This window comes from Parasteatoda tepidariorum, chromosome 4 (genome assembly GCF_982258835.1).
Source record: "Parasteatoda tepidariorum strain Cologne lab strain chromosome 4, Ptep-v5.0, whole genome shotgun sequence".
In the NCBI taxonomy this organism is placed as follows: domain Eukaryota; kingdom Metazoa; phylum Arthropoda; class Arachnida; order Araneae; family Theridiidae; genus Parasteatoda; species Parasteatoda tepidariorum.
In genome coordinates this window covers 62,863,477-62,882,975 of record NC_141758.1, presented here as the reverse complement: position 1 = coordinate 62,882,975, position 19,499 = coordinate 62,863,477, and the positions used below count along the sequence as shown (strand labels likewise).

The 19,499-nt window shown below is 28.4% G+C and overlaps 1 protein-coding gene across 1 annotated transcript; it reads left to right on the top strand.

Annotated features, from left to right (window-relative positions):
• Positions 1–5,013: 5,013 nt before the first annotated feature.
• On the top strand, positions 5,014–19,350 carry Mtap (Methylthioadenosine phosphorylase). The gene is made up of 10 exons (XM_016061754.5): positions 5,014–5,250; positions 5,328–5,414; positions 5,576–5,634; positions 8,433–8,600; positions 10,395–10,497; positions 13,591–13,743; positions 13,824–13,910; positions 16,327–16,449; positions 17,633–17,687; positions 19,003–19,350. The coding sequence occupies exons 1-9, from the start codon at positions 5,227–5,229 to the stop codon at positions 17,660–17,662; spliced, it is 834 nt and encodes a 277-aa protein (XP_015917240.1). The 5' UTR covers positions 5,014–5,226; the 3' UTR covers positions 17,663–17,687; positions 19,003–19,350.
• Positions 19,351–19,499: the final 149 nt, after the last annotated feature.

Here is a 19,499-nt window from a genome sequence, read left to right as displayed (position 1 = left end):
AGCAAGTCGCCCCTCCAAATTTGCTCATTAGCTGTTGCTAAAATTCAACCTGTATCATTGTTTTCTAACCTGACGCCTGATTGCAAACCAGTGCAAACTAAGTCAAGACGTCTCCCTCTAGAAGATCAAGGGTTTATTACCTCAGAGATACAAAAACTCATTGAAGAAGAGGTCATCGAGCCCAGCAACTCTCCTTGGAGAGCACAAGCTTTTGTGGTGAAAGGTGAAAACAAAAAATCTAGGATGGTCATCGATTACTCTCAAACAATCAACAGATTTACAATGTTAGATGCTTATCCTCTACCTAAAATTGAGGAACTCATATCTAAGGTTGCTACCTACCAAGTGTTTAGTAAAATAGACTTAAGAAATGCATATCATCAGCTCCCGATTTTGGATTCTGAAAAACACATGACTGCTTTTGAGGCAGACGGAAAGCTTTTTCAGTTTAAACGTGTCCCTTTTGGAGTTACCAATGGTGTGGCATGCTTTCAAAGAACAATTGATAAAATTGTACAAGAAGAAGGTCTTACAGATACCTACCCTTACTTAGATGATGTGACTGTTTGTGGTACAAACCAACAGGAACATGATGAAAATCTTGCAAGGTTCAAATCTGCTGCAATCAAGTTTAATCTTACACTAAATGAAGAAAAATGTAACTACTCTTCTCAATCTATATCCCTACTTGGTTACATAATTGAGAATAAAAATATTAAACCTGATCCAGAACGTCTGAAGCCACTCTTAAGTCTACCTGTCCCTAAAGATACTGCTTCATTGCAACGTGCTCTGGGAATGTTCGCCCATCATGGAAGGTGGATCCCTTCTTTCTCAAAAAAAATTCGTCCCCTCTTGGCTTGCAACTCTTTCCCTTTATCTCAGGAAGCTACCACAGCCTTCCAGTCAGTAAAAGATGATGTAGCCAATGCATCTCTTGCTGCAATAGAAAATGACATTCCATTTCGTGTAGAAACTGATGCTTCTGACTTTGCCATTGGGGCAACATTGAGCCAAGCTGGTCGCCCTATAGCCTTTTTTTCACGTACCCTAAATCAATCAGAGCAAAGACATTCATCTATTGAAAAAGAAGCATATGCCATAGTGGAATCTCTGAAGTATTGGCGGCATTACCTTATAGGGAGACACTTTGAGGTGTTTACCGACCAACGCTCAGTCTCTTTTATGTTTAATCAACAACACAATAGCAAAATAAAAAATGAGAAGATACTGCGATGGCGTCTTGAGCTTGCCTGCTTCAAATTTGATATTGTCTACCGCCCAGGAAGCAAGAATTCGACTGCTGATGCTTTGTCCAGAGTGTCCGCATCTATTGTCCCTCAGGTTTCTGACCTTAAAGACCTCCACTTTTCTCTTTGTCACCCAGGTGTTACCAGAATGTTCCACTGGATCCGTTCTAAAAATTTACCTTACTCAATCACTGATGTGAGAGCTACTGTCAACAATTGCCACATCTGCAGAGAACTGAAACCAAAATTTATCAAAAACTCTGGAGTTCTCATCAAAGCAACCTCAGCGTTTGAAAGACTCAACTTAGATTTTAAAGGCCCCTTACCATCCTCTTCTAAACATCGATTTCTTTTGACAATTGTTGATGAATACTCCAGATTCCCATTTGCTTTTCCGTGCTCCGACATCTCAACTTCAACTGTCATCTCCTGTTTGCAGACTCTCTTCTATCTTTTTGGAATGCCTGCATATATCCACTCAGACAGGGGCACTTCTTTCATGTCTCACGAACTAAAATCATACCTGACAGCTCAAGGAATTGCTACCAGCCGAACAACAGCCTATAATCCAGCGGGTAATGGCCAGGTCGAGAGATACAATGGCATAATTTGGAAAACTATTGAGCTGGCTCTTAAATCTGAAGGGCTTCCAACAAATCAATGGCAAGCCATGCTACAACCTGCTCTCCACTCGATTAGATCATTACTATGTACTGCCACTAATGAGACCCCTCATGAAAGAATGTTTGCACATCCGAGACGCTCCCACACTGGCTGCTCTCTACCTACATGGCTCACCATTCCTGGCCCAATTCTAATGAAAAACCACAATCGTAGTAATAAGTATCAGCCCATGGTTCAAGAAGTGGAGCTGTTGGAGGCTAATCCGGGATATGCTCATGTCAGGTTACCTGACGGCAGGGAAACTACTGTTAATGTCCGTCACCTGGCTCCTAGAGGGTTACTTCCTGAAAAGGCCCTTGATGCAGATATGCTAGCAACCCCTCTACTAAAAACCCCACTTGCTGACAGCTCCCACGAGGCTACTGATGATCAACTTTTGGAATCCTCACTTGATGAGACCTGTTCTTCGGAAAACACTGACTCATTTTTGAGACCAAAACAGGAAGAGACTTTGCCTCCTACTACATCCAGAATACGAAGACCCCCTGCTTATCTTTCAGACTTTGTTACTGACTGATTCAAGTCATTCCCTGAACTCTTAAAATAGCTCGGGGTGAATGTGGTGATATTTATTAACATCTTGTTTTAACTGTAACTGTGCTTGATTTTCAATTGTTTTACTATTTATGTTTATAAGTATGTAGTCCTCAGCGGCTAGCCTAATTTTGCTAATTAAAGCTTTATTAAGTTATTATGTCTGCCTAAATTGATTATCACAACAAGGACACTTTAAAAGACAGTCTTTAGAAAAGTCTGTACTTAATATATTCCTTTACTTGACATGAGGTTATGACTAAAAATACTTCTAAAGTTTGTAACGAACGTTCAAAAAATTAACAAATAAATAAAAATTTATTGCATTACATCAAGTGGTTCATAAGGTAAATTTTTTCATAAAAAAGAAAGAAAGCGTATGCAAATATCAACACAATCTATTTTACAATTTCCAAAGACTGAAATAATTAGCTATTTTATTCCTCATGTGGTGCCCTAACACAAACATTAAGAAAAAACACATTAGTACAAATCTTTTTTTCGTCAAATTTTATTTGCAAGATGTTTTTTTTTTAATGGCGGGCACTTGGGACGTAGACCCATTGGCCTCAGGAATGCCAGAACTGCTACTCTCTTCTCGTTACCCAGTGGGCACCTGTGGCGAAGCCACAGCGGTGGAGCAGCGTCACCCACGTCACACAACCACAAACCCGTTTATAGGGCGGGTCACATATACACACAAAGGAGAAAGGACATGGAACACAAAGAGAGAGAAAGAAACATCCATGCCCTGAGCAGGATTCGAAACCGCGATCATCGGCTCAGCAGTCAGGCGCGCTAACCACGCGGTCACCTGGTTGGCATTTGCGAGATGTAATTTTATTTATCGTGCATTGTTGTAGGGAAGAGCAAGATTCTTTTTTTTTTTTTTTTTTAATGGGATTACATACATTTGCTGACTTGTGTGCTCAATATAGGCTTATAAGTCATTGTCAAGTAGAAAATACAGATAGAACAATTCAGAGAAAGACATCACAAAGAATACATCCAGGGTTACGGCGGGATTCGAACCCGCTACCTCCACGCTTAACAGAGCGTTTGGACCGACGATACCGCTCGGCCAGGGAGGCCCCTAGCAAAATTCTGTGCAGATGCATGGTTCTCCATGGGTTCAGCGTAGTGTTTACATGCAGTTTTTACGATCCCATGAAAAAAACATGTTTTCCTCCATAAAAATTTGTAAAATTTCCCTCGCTTTTTTCGTTTTATAAAATAAATCTTTTCCTTATGGTTAACCATCCTCATCAAAAATTCTCATTGTTTATGCCACTTCTGTGAACATCTCGGTGGACACTATAACTTTATTGCAGCTGCACATATATACAGAAGAACACTCAAATAACAGGAAAGCTTTATTAAGAAGAAGTTTTGGAGTTAATAAAAAAAATAAATAATAAAAAAAAATTCCTTTTCACAAAAGTTTGTTAAGGACATCCAAAAATTTACACTAGCAATAAGGATACTGCAAAATATTGAATAATCCTACCCACAAATTGAGTAGTTATTTATTCAATAAAAAGAAACATAGAAAGTAGTTATTTTATTTATTTCACTTTGAGTGTACTTTTCATGTTGAATTTCATGTGTTCAAATGTATTAAAAGTATAAAAAAAATATTTTTATGGATGATTATTAATGATGTACGCATTCGAAATAAAGAAAAATTTCCTAATTTAAGTTTTTGTAATTATTAATAACTCTAAATATTAGCCATATTATAAAAATATAATCCAATATATATATAAAATATATTCCTATATATTCGAATCAGTCATAAATAACAAACCAATACCTGTCAATAAACATGAGTTAGCAGTATTTACCAAATTTTTGTTAAGAAAAACCTGTGATTTGAAGTAGTGTACTACAAGTAGTGAAACTACAGTAGTCGCTACTTTTTTTTGTAGTGTAACGTGAAGAAAAAAAGTATTGTAGTGAGTAGAGCGATAGAAAAATCCCTTGTAGGTCACCCTTTTGAGTTGAAGTGCTGGAACGTGAAGCTAGTTATTAAATCAAAAATCATTCAGGGTAATCTGTTTTTTTTTTTTTTTCTTTCCAGATCACATTATAGATTAAATTTTGAGCTTAAAAAACAAGTTTCCGATTGTAAATTCCGGACCGCATTTTAAAATGTTTTGAATCAATGGATCTTTAAAAGTTCATTAAAGTTTGTAAAAATTCAAAGTTTGTAAATTCAAAGTTCGCAAAAAAAAAAAATTCATTAATTGTTTGTAAAATTAGGGATTCTTTTTTATTCAAGGTTTTATGCAATTTCTTAGGGGGTCTTAATAAAAAGAAACACATTCTTAGGGGGTCCTAATAAAAAGAACACTCCTAGATTTACTTTCTTTTTTCCTCTTCCTCTTTGAAAAGATGTTTGTTACCTTGACATTGACCAAAACGAACAATAATGGATATTGTTTTCAGTAGAAATGTACTTTCTGCAAATTATACTTCCTCTCGACGGTGATTAGAAAAGTGTAAATCATACAGTGTGAACGGCCTTTTGAGCGCATGCACCAATGATGATTCTTTAATTATGGATCATTTATGCAACAAAAGCACGCATTGTTTTCAATTATCATCTAAAAATGTTTCTTAACTGAAACCGATACATGACCATATCAGCTGTCGGCAGTTCATTTATCAGATTTGAATTTGGGATTGAGGGTTTGAGAAATTTTGTTCAGTAAGGACATCATTTGACTTGTTATAACGACCTTACGTATTATTTAATATGTCGGAGAAAAGGACAATAAAGGTAGTGTTTAATAATTTCTACTTCCAACGTATTTTATTAAATTTTATAAAATATTTACTTAAGTTGAAACTTTTCAGATAGGAATTATTGGAGGATCTGGTTTGGATGATCCTGATATTTTGAAGGATAGAAAAGAGATCACTGTCGACACCCCATATGGTTCGGTAAATTTCGCAATGTGATTGTTGTAAATAATCCCCTATTCATCAAGGGTGTGACTTTCATAATTGTTTTTATCATTTATCGTCTGCTGAAACGAAAAAAATATTTTCTGCATTGTATTTTTCTTGAGCAGAATATCAATTAAAGTTTATATTTTTTACAGCCTTCTGATTGTTTGATCCTGGGAACAATTCAAGGGGTTGATTGTATTCTACTAGCTAGGTATGTTCCCCTTTAATTGCGTTATTGTGAAGTGATCAGACGTCCTCAAATTTAGAAGACAATACTCTATATTTCAATAATTGTCTTTAGAAACTTTCAAACTCTTTGAGGACAAAAAATGTCCTGAAATTTTAACACATGTACATAAATTTCTCAGAAAAATTTTCATACTTTTTATAAGCAATAAAATATAAAAATAAAACTGAAGCGTTCTTGTTTTTAAAACTAGATCATTTTGTTTTGCAGAGTAAACCTGCAAAAATGCATTGAAAACTAAAGTGATTTCATTAAATAAAAAACATAATAATAATCAAATCATATAACTATGCATTTTACTTGTGCAAAGTAAATGGCTGCTTTGTAATGAAATCGAATTTGAGAAAGATAATTTTACACCTGAAATTAATTATTAATTAATTTTAAAGAAAAATATTTTCCAAATATATGGAGATGTCCCCAAATCGTAAAAGTTTTTGAGGATAGTTTGTGTTGTCCTCAAATCATGGTTTAGAAACCTGGTCACCTTACCTTATACTAAAAAAGAATCTATTTACATTGGTCTAGAATATATTTTCTATTTATCTTCTTTTAGAAGATGATCATGAAGAATTTTTTTGTTTACTCAATAATGGTTTTTTAGTATTATTTCATTTCAAAATATTTTTCAAAATTAAAAAATATAATATTTAAATAATTGTATGGCATGTATTGAATTTCTTGATTACTAAATGAGTAAAAGTTTTTATTTAGTACGGCATAATGTGAAAACAATACATTTTATAATTTAATCATAATGATCAATATGCATATCCTGTGATGGCAGGATATGCATGATTGATTTAACTAATGCTGGATCACAGTAAATGTTGAACTATAATGCTGTATCACTTAAAAATTTGACTTTTTTCTTCTCAAATCTTAATTATTATTCCTTCAAAATATTATTTATAAAAAGAAAAATTTATATCAGCTAAATTTTTTATTTTGGTGCAATTACTGTGGACAATTTCACTTGCCACAAAGATGCTATTGTGTATAGTGTTTTTTTTTCCCCTCATTTTCTTCAAATAAGATATTTTTCTTATTTCACCATATTTTTACTTTTTATTTTACTTTTACTCAGGGCTTGTTGATTTAAATCACAATTTAAATTATGATTTAAATCGAATGATTTTTTTAAAAAAAATCATTGATTTAAATCAACTAATTTTTTTTAATATATATGATTATAAAAGTTAAAAAACAGTGTTTTAAATTATTGATACTTTTATTAATTAATTTTAGTTAACGAAATTACTTTCTTTCTTGGTGTGTGTTAAATTCCAACACATTTGAAATTACATTTTTAAAAATCTTTTGATTCTTGAGATTGAAAGTACAGATTAAAGTAAACATTTAATGCTGTCTTAATATAGACTTGCATAGCTGTAGAAAGTAATTATTAAACATGAATTTTTACAAAAAATAATGTAAGTATTGTTAATTAAAATTCTACCCTTTGAAAGAAAAAGCGTGGAATTAAAATCTACATTATATTTTATTGGTGGAAAATGTATATTTCTGAAGCTTGAGGTTATATTAAAAAGAAATTACCCTAATTTGCCAAAAATAGAAAGAAAAAAAAAGGCCAATAAATTCAGATATTTTTTTTCTGACATAGTGTCATTCTTCTCTTTCAAAGTCTATTTGAAACAGTAGGGTTATTAACTGGTATTTTTTTCTCATAATATGTTTACAGTATCTTTGACATCTGATTTTCTATATAGAAATTTTGTAAAAAAAAAATTCCTATGAGTACATAGATTTAAAAAAAAAAATTTTTTTTTTAGCTTAACTTATCTATTTTGATATAGAATTAAAAATGAATATTTTAATATAAAAATATATAGATTAAATATTTATTTATTTTTTGATGAATGACTACATTTATAAACACAATCTGTTACATTTATTTTGTCATTTTAAAAATCAAGTGAAAAAAAAATTCAATTAAAATTATGGTTTGCTTATGTTTGTTTGTTTGGTTTGTTTTAATAGTTAAAGTACAGGGGTCTGTCCAAGGGAAGTTTACTACTGCTTATTGGTACGTTCACAAATTTAACTTTAGGAAAAACGGTAGAATAATTTCACTAAATACTTTTTTCTTAAAATTTTATTTTTGTGTCTCGTAAGAAACGATAAATCCAAATTTTTAACATATTTGTGTTGATTTTTTAATTTAATTTTTAATTTTCAAAAATTATGTCTAAATTTTTACAAAATAGTTATCTCTCAGAAAAACCTAGATGACCCATAAAGTATTCTTTAAATTCTCTATTTCAACTAGTCTTTAAATTTCAATCATGCATTTGTTTCAAAATGGTTGCTATGCATTCGAAGCTATGTATTATAATGAAAAATTATTTAGTCAGTTAAAATATTGTTATAATATAGTTTTAATAATAATTTAATTTTGATTAAGCATTTATAAAGTTTTTTTAATCATAAATTAAAGTTCTTACAGTGTATTTGAAGAAAAATAAAAAAAATCTGATTTAAATATAAAAAAATCCCATTTAAATAAAAAAATCATGAACCCTGCTTTTACTAATGTAAATGTTGTAGTTGCACAACCACAATATAAATTTAAACAAACAAGCAAATCATTGCTATTAATTTATAATTTTGTATAATTATGTGTAAATAACCTAAAATTCTAAATTTTGTAAATTTTTTTAAAAAATTTCATGCCTTATTTTGGCAAAGCCATGTGGAGAAAAGTCCAAAACAATATATATATGCATATTTTTCTTTTATAGGCATGGAAGAAAGCATTCCATAATGCCATCTAATGTCAACTATAGGGCTAATATACATGCTCTTAAAGAACAAGGCTGCACACATGTGATTGTAACAAATGCTTGTGGATCATTGAAAGAAGAAATAAAACCAGGGGAGCTTATATTTCCAGACCAGTTTATTGATCGGTTTGTATAAATCTCAAAATCAACTAGGAACGTTTAATAGAGTGTCTAAAATTTGACTCCTGATTTGAAAAATTAATTAAAGGAAGGAAGTAAAAATGTACTTTTTACTGTGTCCCGTTTAAGAAGGAAGAGAATTTCTTTTCACCTTGTTTCAAAATCAATAACTAAAATTAAAAACTGGAAATTTTTTTCTTTCAAACTAATCACCATTAACAGCAGCACTCTGCTGCTTACCTGAGAACCAAATGACTTGCCAAAGTTGCAACTCATTTTTTTTGTTGATATAATGAAAATATTGTTTTAATTTTTTTTCAATTAGCTACAAAAATTAGCTTCATTATTGACAAACTTAGGAACTCATTTTGAATTTGGAGTGTTTAAAAAAAAAAAGAAGAATCCCTGGTTTTTTAAGTTGGTAGCTGCAAAACTTATTTGTTTACCTTCTTTTTTTTTTATTGGATTTTCAAATTGTTGGTCATCTTTAAGACAGCCAATATTTAATAATTATATATTTTGTGTTACAATGTTATTAAATTATGTATGATGTTTTCTATGCTTGGGAGCCCTGCAAGCTCTTAACTGTCTATACTTCTATGTTACTGTTTTTGATGTGTTTTGATTCCATTTGGCTCACAACATGATCATTATGTTTTGAGACTATATTTAGTAATATTTCTTGTATATGTTTATTTTTTTACCTTATTTGTTATTTGTGTTTAAAAAAAGATTCTTTATAAGAATCGTCATTTCACGACCTGTTATTTCAAGACTTAAAAACTGTCACTTGAAAAAAGAATCCTTATAAACATGTCTTACCTTGTTAACAATATACCAATTTCGGAATTTAGACCTAAATGATAATTTGTGAAATTAACTTAATCTCAATGCTCGAACAATGTCCTAACACTAACATATGATGAGAGACAGCTTACTCCAAGAACACGCAGTAATGAACAGTAAAAAGAAGCCAAATCAGAACTGTCAAAAAGAGAGTTCTTTCTAAATCTAGCAACAGTGGCACCTTTTTTAACAATACATCCCTAAATAACTGAAAAAATGTTTCACTTCAAACTCATCAGAATTACTTAATATCATTAATATCTTATGAAATACAGCAATTTTGAGCTCAGAAATTATATAGTTTATTTATTTTGTTTAAAACAAAATATCTGTTTGAAAATATCACTCACATAATAAGCTGTAGTAAGCAGCTGTATACTTTCTAACCGGAAGCAGTCAAGAGCTCTAGATTGTTTTTGTTTAAATTTATATTGAAAATACCAGCCATATGTCTTGAGGTTCCATAATTACTGTTCAATAATTTTATTTTCAAACATATTTTGTATTAAGTTTCAAATTAACTTTCCCTATATTACATATTTAATCTAATCAAGTATTCATTCCAATACTTGTCTTGACAGATAGATTAAAAAAAATAGTGTTTAGAATATGTAAAATAAAATTCCATTTTAAATAAAACGATTTATCAAGTATATTTCTAAAAATTCAATTCAATTAATCATTTTAAACCAATTTTGTATGGAAAAAATTTTTTAAGAAAGAAAACTAAATGCATGTAAGTTTTGAATTATAATTCAGCAGTGTTTAGTATGGGATATATTTATGATTTCTTTAAAAAAGAAGCAATCGACGCAATGCTTTTACATAAAATGTTTTCATCACAAAACAACATCAACACTATATATATATAAATGTGTTATTATATTAAATTACTATAAATTAATTTTATTTTTATTGTAGATAATTTAAATTTTGTTTTTGATATTTATGTAGGACTACAAAAAGACACAGTACCTTTTATGATGGAGAGCCTACTTCTCCAAAAGGTGTTTGTCACATACCAATGCATACTCCTTTTTGTCCTGATACTCGTCAGGTGCGTTTTCAATTGTTTTAATCATTTTATAATTATTATTATAATTTTAATCTATCATCTTAAATTCTTTATAATATAAAAAAGTACCAACTTTTACATTTTTTTACTGAAAATTCTTTTTAATGGTTGATGTGAAATAACAACTATAATTTATTATTTTTTAAAAAAAAATCATATGGTATCTGTATTCTCAGATCATGTATTTATTTCTGATAATTTAGCAAATATAAATACTGTTTTGTCTTACAGGTGCAAACTTCTCTAAGAACATACTATGTATACAGAAAAATATTTACCATATACTAAAAAGAAAAATGTGGTTTAAAAATTTTAGATTTGATTTTTTTATGAACCTCATTCAAAAAGAAAAAGAAAAAAAAACACATACTTTTTCATTGGTAAGGTGTAAAAAGTATCAAGAATTTTTTCAAGTTTAATTTTTTTAAGTGTATGTCATCTTTATTAGTTTTTTAAATAATAATTGTTTTGTATTTAGTCAATAGAAAAAAAAGCACCCAAAAGGTTTTTTTTTTTAAATTTTTATTTAGCCCTACATTTAGTAACTCCCTTTTTAGAAGTAAGAATCAAGCCACTATTGTGTAAAGATAAATTTTAATATTTGTTTGCTAAATGTTAATTGTAAATCCTTATATATTTAAATATACTTTACTTGTTTTTTTTTTCTTTCTTTTTTTGAATGGAAAAATTTTAAATTATGGCATATTGATTTATTACTTAAATTTTTATTTTCATTTTACTATGAGGAGAAATATGGAAAATTAAATGTCATGAAATAAAAAATTGCAGAAAAAATATAGTTACCACAACAATAACTTCCAGAATCTTAAAAATGGCAAAAATACAAATTTTATATGGATTCAAGCCAACCCGTGTTTGTTTGTTTTCCGGAAAATTAAGGGTTTTATTATTTTTTTTTTAGAGAAACCCAATTGTAACTTTTATTTTTTTAAAAAAAAAACAAAACAAAAAAAAACAATACTAAATGGCTGTAAAATTGATATTGTGAAAAGTGCCATTGTATATCCAGAATCTTCAAAACTTCTGCATGTCCAGGCAATAGATTTCTCTTGATAATAGATCTTTAAAGTAAATAAAGATCAAAATATGTTATTTAATAAAATAACAAGAAATGAATGATAATTAAAGTCAATATTTATACAATAACATTTTGTTATCAGTTACTTGAAATTTTGAAAATGAAATAATGTTAAGTAGGATGAAATAAATGTCATTAATATAATATTTTTTCTTAAAAAAAAAGTAAGCAAAGATATGTTGAACTTTCTTTCAATGATTAAAGATATTTTCTCTTATATTTATTTAATGTGAAGAGCAAGCAGTGCAGATATTCAGATAAAGATAAGATTGAAAAGCAAGCTTCAGATTGGAATGGAGAATCAATCCTATTTAAGGAAGTACAAAAAAAAATACTATCAAACTAGAAATGGAATGGAGTAGATTTTTTTTAATGGAAATATTGTTAATTTGACCCAAAACAAAGCCTATCAGCAGGTGTTTCTTTCAAACATTATTAATATTAAGCTTAATAAATATTCATAGTTTATTCCTCTCACTGAAATTTTTTATTTATTTATTTTACTGTTTTTGTTTTTCTGACTATTCTTAAAGTGTTCTCTTTAATGCAATGCAATCTCTTTAATGCAATGTTTGCGTATTCTAAATGCAGCAACGGTATAAAGAAAAAATATTTTTTTATTTGGAAAAAAGAAAAGAAATTTCTTTATTTTGATTGTTAAAAAGTATCTGTAACAGGGTGCGTAGCGTTTGTAAAAAGTACTTAAAGGTGCTTTTTTGGGGATTTCGTTTTTAAAAGCTTTTAAAGGTGCTTTTTTCAGCTGGCGTTTTTAAAAAGTGCTTTTTTTTCGAATAATTTTTTTTCTTTCCTTCAGTGATATCTGGTGGATCCCATGCATTTCACGAAAAATGGGGAGTTTGCTACGAAATCATTGACGCGGACTTCATGTCGTACCCATGTTATGACTTGCGCATGCGCACACTTGAAACCGAAACCCGAGTGCTCCAATTCGGATAGAGAATATCAGATCCTTATGAAATGTTTTTCTTTTTAATTTAATTTATTTTTGTTCTTGTTTATTTTATTTTACTTCTAACACTTTTTTTGACGTAGGGGGTAAGGGTACTTTTATTCTGAGTTCAGGGTCAAGTTGAATTCACTCAGTGATGCGGGAAGGTACTGATTGTTTTGATTTACGCCCATTTCTTTTTTGTTTTTTTTAACGCTAAAACTGTTTATAAAAAGTTTTTGTTTTTCAATTATATCATTGATAGAATATGAATTTTTTGAGTGCTTGAAAATTTTTGTAAAGTGCTTGAAAAGTTTTTAAAAAGTGCTTATTTTTGATTCAAAGATTTGGCTACGCACCCTGTGTAAAATAGATGTCCGGATATGGACTTAGTACTGTACATACATATATGTAGTATTAAATCCTCCTTGGCAAGGGCCGTCAATTTTTTTTATCATCAATCCCAAAAATTTTATAATTCTCTTATTGACCTCCTCTATAAAAAATAACCAAAGAAAAAAAACTCAACCTGTTTCTGAAATGATTTATTTTATTTTCACAATTCAGCAGTTTTCATAGCATCATTGTTAAAAGTTTTCCCACTAAAAAGGCCCAAAGGTTTTTCTTTCACTCATTTGTTTTGATATAAAACCAAATCTTATATAATCCCCTGAATACTGCCCGTATGACCAGTCAAATTCTGAAAAGCAATGTTTTATGTTCACATGTTATGCAGATCTTTCAAATAATTAAAAAAGCATTTCAAGAATTTTTAAAATATCTTATTGAAACATAGTTTTGAGTTTTAAAAATTTTTGATTACAGATTAAAATATTAGCTTGTTAAAAATGGTATATTTATAAATTGTTCTTTCAAAATTTCAATTTATAAAAATTTTATAAGTATATGTTTTTTTTTCTTCTTTTTTTTAAATTAAAGATTCAAGCTTTCTTTATATACCCAGATTTTAAGTAAGAATTCTACGTTTTTCAAATGGTTATTAAAAAAAATTATTTACATTTTTCAGATTTTGAAAGAAGTTGCATGTGAATTAAAATTTCCGTACCATGAAAAGGGTACCATAGTTGTTATTGAGGGACCACGATTTTCAACTCAAGCAGAAAGTCATCTTTTTCGATCCTGGGGCTGTGACATCATTGGCATGACTACTGTCCCTGAGGTAAACAGCCATCATGTCCATTACTTCTTAAGTCTTCTCTTTTCATTTTAAGATAATTTATGATCATATTTTCTTTTAAGGTTGTGCTTGCTAATGAACTTGGCCTATGTTATGCTACTATTGGTCTGCCTACAGATTATGATAGTTGGAGATTTGATAAAGACGGAGTAAGCTGATTTAGAATTTTATTGAAAATGTATACTAAGTTATTTCTGCATTTATTTAATATCTTTTGTGTTCTTAAATTCTTTCTGGGGATGATTTATGTAAAATATTAAATTATGTATTTTTACTTGCATAATATTTTTATAAAACCCAATGCCTTGTCCTGGGAAGTGATCAGGAATGTGTCAAGAATCTATTAAGTTATTCTGGTGGTAGCAGTGCTACTGCTAAAGTCTCATAAGCGGGGCAGTTCAGTAATACCCTGGTCTTCCAAGTTTGAGATTAAGCATAGGGTTAACAATCTTATCTTGTTTTTTCAAGATTCGGTTGTTACAAAAACTGAAAAATATGAAATAAGGATTTTTAAATTTAGCTAAAGGAATATCCTTTCAGGATGCATTTCTTTTTTCATACTATCAATGATCCATCACCTATCATTTAAATTTAAGTATTTTGATTATTATTTACTAGTTATTATTAAATTAGAATTATATACAAATGCCTATCATATTATTTTATAGTAATCAATATTAAGAAGCATTTTTGATGTTTCTAAATCTCTTTATTCCTGATTTTTATTGTTTTGGTTTTAATAATAATTGGAGTGATGAAAGGAAATTAAAAGTTTTGAGTTAAATGCATTTTATCTGTTGATAGTTTAGTTACTTTCCTACATAATGGTTTCGTGCTTTTCAAAAATGCTTTTATAAATAAATAAGTTGCTTTTATTACATACCAAAGCATCGTCTATAATTATCTTAAAACTAATGTACTATTAATTACATTGTTTCATTGAAATACTAAGTTTTTGAAGGTTTTATTTGTATATTTAAAAAAATTTAAACTAAGTTAGGAATAAAAAATCATACAGCTGAACTCGTTTATAAGGAATACAAAAAAGACAGAAGTAATTTCTTGATAAATCCTGATGCTGATTGAATCCAAGTAAGTCAGAATTAAATACTTTATTTTATTTTTTTTTTTTTTACAATTTCAAGGAAATTGTTTGATAGAAGCTAGGAAGGATTTATAAATAAATACGTTCGAGTACTAAAATTGCTGACGTATGACTTTCCGACAGCAAGTTTTGATGGAAATAAGTTTTTTAATGACTGAAAAAAAAACTAAATATAGGGTTACTTTTTTGTATCTAACAAGAATATGGGTAATAATGTTTCAAATCTGACAGGGCATGAAATAAATCATCTGTTACTGAAGTAACTCTGTTAATTAAGATGGAATGGGAAATACTTAAAATAATAAAGCAATTATTGCTTATCTATAACTGCAGTTAAAGAAAAGAACATTAAAAAAACTGAAATAAGTCTCGAGTTCTTATTTTTTCGAGAGTTAAATTTTTTTGTTTGTTTAAAAATTTTATAATCAAAAGATTTCAATAATGCATGTGGAACAGAAGCTCTAACTCAATGGTACTTTGAAAAGTGTTTTGTAATTTTATGTACCACATTATGGAAATTTTTTTTTTCATTATTAAAATGTATCTATTATAATAAAGGGATCAGTTTATGTGTCTGTCTCTCTTATAACTTCATAACCATTTGTGCTAGCGTTCAGTAATTGTGACAGTTGCAGCAAGGGGTAATTTTAACTTCCAATTCTAAAATCTAATAAGGATTTTTAATCAGTTTGTTCAAAAACTATGTTTTAAAATTTTTTTCTCATATGCATTGGTGAACATGAGAAAAATTCATTTTTGAAACAGAACGCTACTGACTGTTCAATTATTTAAAAGAATGAATGTGATGTTTGCTAGCTTTCCCTTTTGAATCAAAAATGAGTTTTAATGGGAGTTTATTGCATGTTTTTTTCATAATTATTTATTTTTATTGATTATGTCAGATAAATATAATTAAAATTAGCTTGAGATAAACCACCAAATTAGTAGTTAGGAAATGATCTGAAACTGTATGTTAAACTCATGTATAGTTATGCTTTCAAAAATTGTTTCTTTAATGGTACTTGAAATAAAAAAAATAAATTATATACTAAAGTGCAAATTGATTGTGGTAAATTTTGACTATCATGTTGCAATCAATAGTATTGAATTGCACAATTTTGATGTGTGATAATCAGCTGCATCATTCTAGTACTAAATGACACTGAGTAAAGATGATTCATTTATTAATTTTTTTAAACTTGTTTTCTGATTCTTAAAATCTAATCTTTTCATGAATCTCATAATGTAAAGCCAATAAGAATCAATAAAGAAATAATAATTAAGAATTAAAATTATTTAAACTTTTTAAATGTCTCTGTTTATGCTTTTCTGTTTTGTGCACGATTGTATTGTGTTATTTAATACAAATTTATGTAATACTTTTTACCCATTACTGGTCTTGAATATAGTTAAACATTGAAAGTTTTACTCATATAAATAATCTATTGTTTCCTTTACAGGTGTGTGTTGATGAAGTTATGGCAACTATGAAAGAAAATGCACATAGGGCTTCCCAGGTTATTGTAAAAGCTATCCCTGCTATTGCCAAGAAGGACTGGTCATCAATTTTGGATAATCACCTGGTAATTAATAAAATTTTATTCTATTTTAAAGTATGGATAGTTTTATTGAATGTGCCTGTAATGTTTTTTTGAATGACATAAATCCATACTGCTGAATATACAAGAATACAACTACTATGAATCTGTAAATTTTTTTGTTTTTATTAAAACTTTTATTTTTGTTGGTTTCATAATAATTTTTTTTGATATAAAAATTATTGTTTTAGTATCAATTCAATAATGTATTTTCTCTGATAGTTTTTTAATTACTTTCTTATTTCAGAAACTTCTAAAAGGTTGTAATGTTTATAGGCAAAAGTAAAGATTAAAATTTGTTTTAAACTTAGTTGTATTAAAATTATTTTGTGTCATAATTTTCAAAATACTTTTTCGGTTTCCATAAATTCCACATTCTGTTCTTATTAGATTAATGTGAATTTTTATTATATTTTTTGCACATGAATAATGAGCATTAATAGTCATTTTGTACCATTCTACACCTATCCTTTACTTTAATTTATTTGTTACAAATTATTCGAAGTTATTTTCATGATATTAGCAAAGATTCTAAATTATTTAATGCATATTTCATTAAAAATATTGTTTTTATGATATATTTGATTTATTTCAACCTCTAAGTTTAAAAAATCAATATTTATATGTTAAATAAGAGATATACACTAGTGTGCAAAAGCCTTCCCAAAGCCTTATTTATAATTTATATTATAAAATTCAACTAAATCTCAGCTTTACTTTAATTTTGAAATTTTATTGATGAATATAAACATGTTGTGTTACACAATCTTTCAATTTCTGAGCTTCTATTATTTGATAAAGTAAACAAACGTCTTAATGAGTGCAACGTAATCGGTTATTTGTATAATAATTGGGGTGTTTCAAATTCTATTTATTAATATTCTATTTATTAATATTCTATTTATTAATATTCCATTTATTAATATTATTTATTAATATTCTATTTATTAATTATTCTATTTCTAAATATTATTTATTAATATTGATATATCAATTCTATTTATTAACATGAAAAAACATTATAAATAAAGTTTATCTCATTTTTTTATTACGTTTGGTTTATGAAAACTTTTAGGTTTGGGCAAATACTTTTGCACGTTAGTGTATGTATTTTTAAAAAATGCATGTTTGTATTTGTTGCATAAAAAAATTTTGTTTAATTTTTTAGCAATGTGCTGATTCATCTGTTATGCGTTAAAAGTGTGATATGTTAAAGGTTATAGGTAAGCATACTAAAAAGAATAGATAAATACTGTTGAATATTTATCATGTCAATTGTTTTCACCCAAAAAAGTTTCTTAACCAAAATTGATTTCTGAATCTTTTTTCTTTCTTTCTGAAAACTCAATTTTTTTTCTATACCAAGTACCACAGAAACGTTTCTAAGTATTACAGGGGAAATATCATCAATGCCACAGTAAATACAGTGGCATTTAAGTTACATAAGTGCATAAAAATAACATAAATAAAATTTACTTGACTCAAGCATCTAGGATAAGAATCTAAGTGGTTTCAGCACTCTTACTTTATTTAAAGTGAATAAAAAATGCTTCACTTTTAATGTGCAATCATATCCGAAAAAATGATAATTTTAATCATTTTTTAAAAATTTTCCCTAAAAGAACTCGCAGTCAATGGAGGCATTTTTCAGTCAATAGAAGTAAACAAACATTTTTTAAACTCTTATTTTGAAGTGGTTTTTATCAAAAAAATGAGAAAGAAAGAAAAAGGTGAAAACTAAATTGGAAATTTTTCTTTCAAATTTTTTGAGTATCATTGACTCTACATTTTTGCAATTCACTCAAATTTGCAGGAAGTTTTTGCTGTAGCACGTAACAATGAACTCCCTGGTAAAGTGCATATTTAATTGAATGGTTTAAAACCACTCAGAGATGTTTGTTATCCATCCCATCAATTTTTATTATTTTATTTCTTTTAAAAAAGTTCTCATAAATTTTATTATGTTAACTACAGTTTTTAATAAATTTTCCAAATATAAGAATCTGATTTTGATGTATAGATATGTTCAACAAAATTTTAAATTTAGAAAAGAAAATACTAGGAGGAGCAAAACCACTGCAAATATTCTTATTGACTACCAGAAATTTTTGCTACCTACCAAGTTCTTGGAGCCATATATATATATATATGGATGATAGTTGACCCTTTGTCAACCCAATACATCCTATACGCTCTTAATTAGGATCAGGTTTGGACTCTTGACTGGCCAGTTCAATTGGTGTTCATGTTCTTGTGTAAGTGCATCTGTGTACACCTTATATTATAATTATGCTATTAGCCCACCTAAATAGTCGATGCACAATTGTTTTATAATTTGAAAAATACAGAAACTGATGATGAGTATTTGACAATCTTTTAGATCAGTTAAAAAATCATAAAAATAAAATATGAAAATATGTCTGTGATAAAAAGTCTTTAATTCTTCTTTTAAACCTTGTTTATGTACGAGAACAAGATTTAAAAATTAATATTGAAAGTAACAAGTGATTATGGAATTGAATAATTTCTCTTTTTTAGGTTAAAAAGAATCATCGTAATGTTGTGCCATATAAAAATTTGTTGAAGATTTCAAGTGCCATTCTGTTTTGTTTCAAAAACGTATCCATTTGTGTCGAATATTTCTGCAAAATAAATGAATCTCTGCTAAGTTTTCTTAAACTTGTGTTATTAAATAAGACATGATTTAAAATTAAACCCTATAAATATATTTTTATTTTATATTGAACTATTAAAATACAAATTTTTCACGAACAAAATGTGCTTTTTTCTAGTCTGTCCTTCAAAGTCATTTTACAATGATTGAACTGAATTTGCCACATGAATTGTAATTTTTTTTTTCTCTTAATAAAACTTATTTTTAATATGTATTTGTTTTCTTAATTGTGGTGACAATTGTTGTTGCTTAGCCGTATGGTTTAGTGTTCAGTGGAAGCCCATATGTCCTTGTTTTCCACACACAATGTAGTAAGGCTATTCTTTTGTTAATTAATACTTTCTGAAAAAATCAAAATATA